The sequence below is a fragment of the Hipposideros armiger genome, unplaced genomic scaffold, assembly GCF_001890085.2.
Source record: "Hipposideros armiger isolate ML-2016 unplaced genomic scaffold, ASM189008v1 scaffold_37, whole genome shotgun sequence".
Classification (NCBI taxonomy): domain Eukaryota; kingdom Metazoa; phylum Chordata; class Mammalia; order Chiroptera; family Hipposideridae; genus Hipposideros; species Hipposideros armiger.
This window is the reverse complement of record NW_017731387.1, coordinates 4,005,802-4,012,174: the sequence shown is the minus strand read 5'-3', so window position 1 is coordinate 4,012,174 and position 6,373 is coordinate 4,005,802. Positions and strand designations below refer to the sequence as shown.

The window sequence follows — 6,373 nt, the reverse complement described above, 5'->3', positions numbered from 1 at the left end:
TGTGATACATAGCATTTTCTTTATTTGAGTTTAGACATTATTTATCTTCTATAGTGGAGAAGGAGTAAGTTTTCCTAGTTTAGACTTACTGTCAAGCACACCCTTTCTTTTCACTCTGAAGTACAAGCACTAACCCTTAGAACTGGTTAGACAGGCGTCTCCCTATACCTGTCCTGTTTCAGTGTTCTTCCTGTAGTAGTCCATGGGGGAGGTTTATTCTGGAAACATTTACGCTGCGGCAGATAGAGTATGCTTTTGTTGACCAATCTTTTCAACAAATGGTGTTTTTCTTTGCGTGGCCATTAATTGTCAGGAGTTCTGTAAAGAAAAAGGCTTCAGAGGGGCCACTAGATTTAGATCAAGGTCACAGCTCAAGCAGTTGACATAAGCAGGGGCTGGAGTCAGAACTTAGAAAACTGATAGATAATGGCAGTATTTAAGTAGGCTGCTTTTTCCAGAAGCAGTTAGAAAGAAAGAGTAACAGCCAGAAGCCAGCCCCACCCACGCAGAGATCTGCGTGTTTTTATAGGGAAAAGAGGCAGCAAAGGAGACACGGAAGTAGGAGCCATTCCTCCATTTCTGCTGCACTTCACACGGTGTGGCAGAGATTTGTTTGAATATTTATTTTCCCAGATCAGCTCCGTGTTTAAAATCCTTCCCAGGACAGTGAGCTGGGGACAAATCCCAGCTTCCTTGATTGGCACCAGGTCCGCCTCAGGCTGGGCCCTGCACGCCTCCCAGCCTCTCCCAACCTCCCTCACGTCCTGGACTGCAGTCCTTCCCCCGCCCCAGGCCTGTGTCTGAAACACGAGTCCCTGCTTCTCACGCCCGCCCCTTACTGGGCTGAGCCCTACTCCTCTCTCAGGGTCACGGCTCCGGGAGGCCCTCCGACCCTGTGGGCCAGGCCAAGCTCCACTGAACCTACCCCAGCCCTCTGTGAGTGTTATGAGAACACTTGTCATTGTATTGTAATTATTTGCCTAATTCCTCTCTTTTCCTTTGAACCTTAAGCTCAGCGAGCCCAGAGCCTGTAAGTAATGGCATTCCATAAATATATATTCAGTTAATTATATGCTCAGAGCAATACCTATAAATATAAAACCCTTGCTTGGTGAACCAAATGAATTTAATCCGTGTTGAAAATGTTTCTGTGGAAAACACACACGTGGCCGCTTTCTTCAGAGAACTTAGAAATGAATGTTGTTGGTGTTGTTATCCCACGTGGGCTGCAAGCACTGAGCTCTGGCTTCTCTTCTCTCAGGAGCAGGAGCCTGGTGAAGAACAGAAGGATTTCTGGCTGTTTGCATGGCATCCAAGCCCACCCAGTTGAGAATTTGCATTCTTCACACCCAGGTACGTCTTTCAGCACACGTTCTTGTGAGCGTCAGGTCCTGGCTCTACNCAGTATAGTGTTTGTGAATCAAGCTCCACATAGTACTTTGTTAGAACTTTAATCATTATTTAAATATTTAAATTAAAATATAGATTATTATCATGATCAGCATATTCATCCAGGAAGTGATTGAATCTTAACATCAGATTATTCTTTTATTTCCCTCCTGAGGATTTTATCTTTTTTGTTTTTACTGCCTTCTATATCCTGTTTATTATTTCTGAATTATTCAATGATTTCTGTTGCTTTTATTAGTAGATTTCTTTTAATAGAATTCCTCCATCACGTGGTTTATTTTTCACTTGATCAGGAATGTGATTGTTTTAGACTTTTATCAGGAAATTTGGTACTTTTATATTTTAAATGTAACAAAGTATCTAAACTGTTTTTCTCAGTTACTAAACATTTTAGAGTTCATAATTAATAGAAACTATGTTTTATTTCTCATAGAGCAACAGCAGTAACAAGGGCGAGGATATCTTCTGTGACCCTGAAGACGAATGGGAACCCGACATCACCAGTGCTCCAGTGTCTTCGTTTTCTAGAAGGAGGTAAAGACATTTTTGTGATTGGTCTTCTTGTTCCGGGTTTACATACAGGTCATTTCCTAATTTTAAAAGAGCTGTCTATTGTCGTGATGGATGTGTCTGAGAAGGGAACCCAAGAACGTGAGAGAAATGGTGTTACCGGTCACAGTACAGCACTTAGGGCACCAAATTGTTTGTCAGTTAAAGTAGGAACAAAAATTTTCAGCATCTCACCATATACGTCTTAAGAGCAACTTAGAGTTGCATAAATCTAATTTCCTATAAAAATGAACAGTGTTTATTACTTTTAAGTTACCCTTTCTCAAGAACTTGGCATATTCTCTGATACTTTATTGTACGTTCTAGAATTTGAAATGCAGCCCAGTTAGTCTGTGCATCACAGATGAATAAATCATGGTGATAGAGAACTTCTATCTAGGACAATTGCTGCTTATTAGCTAAGAACATAAAAGACTTCCACAGTGAGTAGCTGCTTTTCAAGGAAAAGCTCGTCTGCCGAGACCTCAGATGCTTGGTTAACAGAAAGGCAGATGCTTCGGAATAATAGAGAGGCCTTGGTCTTGGAACCAACATAGCTGCTTAGTTTGGTTTATAAACAAATACTTCTTTTTAAATAAATACTTCTTAGTTTGGTGTTTAAACAAGACTACTGTCTGCCATGTCCTGAAGATACAAAGATGAATAAAAAATAGCCCCTATCCTCAAGGAGCAGGAGTCGAGGAAACTGGGGGGACAGCTGATAAAGACCTGACGTAAGGTCGTGTGGGAGAACTGGGGAACAGTGGGGTTTATACAAACGCAGGGGGACAAGTCAGCGAGGACGCGCTGGCTGTGGGGTGGAGGGGGGCGAAGGCTCAAGGATGAGCCCTGGTTTGGACTGGGGTGACTGACCAAGGGCAAGTAGCATCCCTGAGATGGAGGGTAAGATGACTTTGAGGTTCCCAGGGGAACCTCATGTGTATACTCAGGTCCAGCACTCTGGAGGCGGGAGCCAGTGCTTCATCCAACAGAACCATCGTNCGTCTGCAGCTCGTGAAGGCCTGTTACTGCTGTTAGGAGGCCCCGTGTGCCTCAGCTTCCTCATTCCTAAAATCGGGGTGACGACATGTGGCTCCTGGGCATAGGAGACGTGAGTGGGATGGGAGACATGTGAAGTGTCCAACGCAGTTCTTGGTGTGTAGGAAGCGTTGCGTAAGGCTGGTTGCGGTACTGTTTTTGTTTATCATTCATGAGACTGACTGCATTGAATGAGCATAATGATGGGGTGCAGACGCGCTTCCAGCAGCACGTGTTTTGTGTGCTTTAGGGTGACCGGGTGGTTCTTGGCGGAGACCATTACTTTAGATTTCATCACCCAGCGGAAGTCCAGAGAGGGACGAGACCGGCCGGCGGAGATGTGCTTCCGAGCGAGGGTCCAAAGGACTTCGAATTTGCCAAGAACGAGTTGCTCACGGCGCAGAGGTCACAGTGAGTGCTGTGGGGGCGAAGCAGCGAGGCCGGGGTGGTAGGGTGGGGGTGCAGAGTCGGCTCCCGCGCATTGCCGGATCGAACCTTTGGGGACGTGGCCTCGTCTCCTGGTACATCCGTCCATCCCACTTGCATCTGCACTGTCCTAGTTCTGGGAACAGAAACAAGTGTTGAAACTTAGCTTTCACACTGGAGGAATTCATCATTTCATGGGGTGACAGACAGACAGACAGCAGTGACAGAGCCCTGCTCTGTGTGGGGGACCCCTGGCCATGACCGGGATCAGCGAAGGTTTCTAGAGACTGAGAAGTCGTCCCCTGGAGTGGAGTCCCAGCAGACCATTAGAAGTTAGCCAGCGGAGGACATCAGGGCGGGGTGCACCCTGATTTTTCTTTTCTTCTGCCTAGTTTTCGCTCGTGCAACATTGTAGGATTTCTGATTTAAGCAGTGTCCTTGTAAACAAAATGGTTTTATCTTAAAGGATATGGAGTCATAAAGAACTGAAAGCAGACATGAGACAGATGTGGTCAGAGTCACGTTTTTAGAGAGACCAGCAGGACCCAGGACAGGATGACAGGCTGTCAGTGCAGCTAAGGGGCGATTCAAGCAAGACAAGTGCCTTGTGCTTGGGGAGGAGAGAGCGGCAGGGCTCGGGACTGAGGGGCGGAGGGCGGAGGAGAGAGCTGCTGGGCGGGTCCTGCTGTTTCCTCTCCCGTGTCCGCACCTGCTTTTCCCTTGTGCTTGTATAAGACGCCGACCATAGACTTCGCCATTTACACGACCTCTAAGGGTCCAGTTCAGTGGTGGTCAGTACACATTGTCAGTAAGCTATTCTGAAGCTAATGAAAATTTAAGAACACTGTTGACGGACTGTCAGAAAATAAGTTTTGAGATTTAACTCTTTGTTTAATGGAAAATGTTTTAACGTGGTGCAGAACGTTATGTGAAGAACTCGTAACAGCACTTCCTGTGAATGTTTGGCACCTTGTAGGCTGGAAGCAGAAATCAAAGAGGCGCAGCTGAGAGCAAAGCAAGAAATGTTACACGGCATCCAGATTGCGAGAGAAATGGCTCAGCAGGAACTCTCCTCTCAGAAAGCTGCATACGAGAGCCGGATAGAAGTGCTGGAGGCAGAGCTGGTGAGAGGCAGAACGGGGCCTCCTTTCTCCGCCCATGGGCCCTGTGACCCTGGCTGTGAAGTGGTGATGTCCGCAGGAGCTGGGGGAGCTGCAGGGTCAGCGCCACAGCGCGGCTTGGCCTCCGCGACATTTACTTGAGGAAGCGCGCTGGCGGCAGAAACGAGAAATGCAGGAGCGTCTTCTAGGTCCCGTTTCATTTGAGCTGTGGTTCGTTCCCTGGTCCCCCTTGATCAGAACTCTCCCATGTTCAGCTCACCGCCACACGCACACCCTCGGGAGCACGACAGTGCTGACCTTCCCCAGGGCTGTCATCAGTCTGGGGGCGCGGCTGGGCCCCCGGGCGCTCTCCACGGCCTCTTGCATTCCCGAAACCCATTTAGGGGCGAGTGCTCGCAAAGGTTTGACTGGTGACGCTTATTTTTTGCTAGATTTGTCACTGCCGCTGAGGGAGAGAAGCTATAGGGAAGCTTTCTGTTAGTGAGTCAACTTCTCTGCGTTGATTAAAAAAAGGGACCTTTGTACATTTTGGGTATCATTTAAAAAAAATGCTTTGTAATTTTGTCCTAGTTATTTTTTATTATTGTTCTTTAAAGAAAGAAGAGTCTCAAAGGAAGAAAATGCAGGAAATGAATAACCAAAAAGCTAATCACAGAATTGAGGAGCTAGAAAAGACGAAGCAGCGCCTTGAACAGGAAATATACGTCAACAAGAAGCGCTTAGAAGTGGAGACGTTGGCTGCGAAGCAGGTGATTTTATCTTACAGCTCGTGTGAGCTACTTTGAGGGAAAGCTGGATTTTTTTCTGTTTTTTTTTTTTTTTTAGAACTTAACGGTGTCTTAGTAAGAGGAGCCACATCCCGTGTCCAGCTGAGAAAGGCCTGATGTCCTGGTTCTGCCCAGAGACCTGCCCCCATGTCACACACATGTGTGAAGGGGACACAGCTATTCTTTCCAGCTGGTTCCGCTCCAGTTTTCTCTTTTTATGCGTCCACAGCCGTCCTGTGATGGGTCATGCCAAGGGATGTAAAAAGAGAAACAGTGCTAGGCAAGACAATGGGAGGCAGAAAGGCACAGCCCTCACCCAGGTCCACCCTGATGGCAGCGGGGGCCGCCTGCCCGAGGGACCCCTGAGGGCCGGGGCTCAGGCACCGACCCCATCACCGCTGAGGGCACAGCACCCCCTGGGCCACCCACGTTCACCAGGTTCCCGGACTGAGGACAAAAGCAGAGCGTCAATGTGTTAACGCTGCCCACCACCTTTCAGTCAGCCTTCGGCCACCCTTTCTCGGTATATGAGTGCTGCTCAGAGTGGGGCCCCCGACCAGCAGCGTCCACGTCACCTGTTAGAATGCAGGTTCTCAGGCCCCGTGCAGAGCTGTCTGCCCAGAAACAGGGTCCGCAGGGGCTCCTGAGGTCGCTGATGGTTGAGAACCACTGTTCCCATTGCTGTGTTGGTCCTCGGAGCTTAATCTCAGCGTTAACCCCAAGTGGCAGTTTTGTCTCTTTTCCAAGTTTGTGGCAGGGGTGGGGCCACAAGAAAATACCCCTAGTGACCCCAGAGCTCAGATACCTTAGTAATATGGTGGGCGTGCGTTACTCGTCAACCCCAGGACACAGAGGGCGAGTTGGCACCTCAGAGAACTCAGGGAAGAAGCAGAATGGTGTAAACCTTGAAAATAATTATTAGTGGGCTATTAGAAGGCTTGTTTACGTCACATGAGGCTTTTCGGTGTCTTTTAAATTTGACTTTTTAATTTAGTCAACAAATGTTCTTGAATGTGGGCTTTTTTGAGCAGTTTTTCTCCTTTTTTAAAAGGTTTTTTGTTT

General features: G+C 47.6%; 1 protein-coding gene across 1 annotated transcript in view; it reads left to right on the top strand.

Annotated features, from left to right (window-relative positions):
• The window catches only part of KIF14 (kinesin family member 14), a 53,915-nt gene extending 48,153 nt beyond the window's left edge, over window positions 1–5,762 (top strand). Inside the window, exons 24-27 of the mRNA XM_019637995.1 lie at window positions 3,248–3,408; window positions 4,400–4,547; window positions 5,141–5,293; window positions 5,649–5,762. Coding sequence (XP_019493540.1) covers window positions 3,248–3,408; window positions 4,400–4,547; window positions 5,141–5,293; window positions 5,649–5,762 — 576 coding nt within the window. The remainder of the gene's footprint in view (window positions 1–3,247; window positions 3,409–4,399; window positions 4,548–5,140; window positions 5,294–5,648) is intronic.
• Window positions 5,763–6,373: the final 611 nt, after the last annotated feature.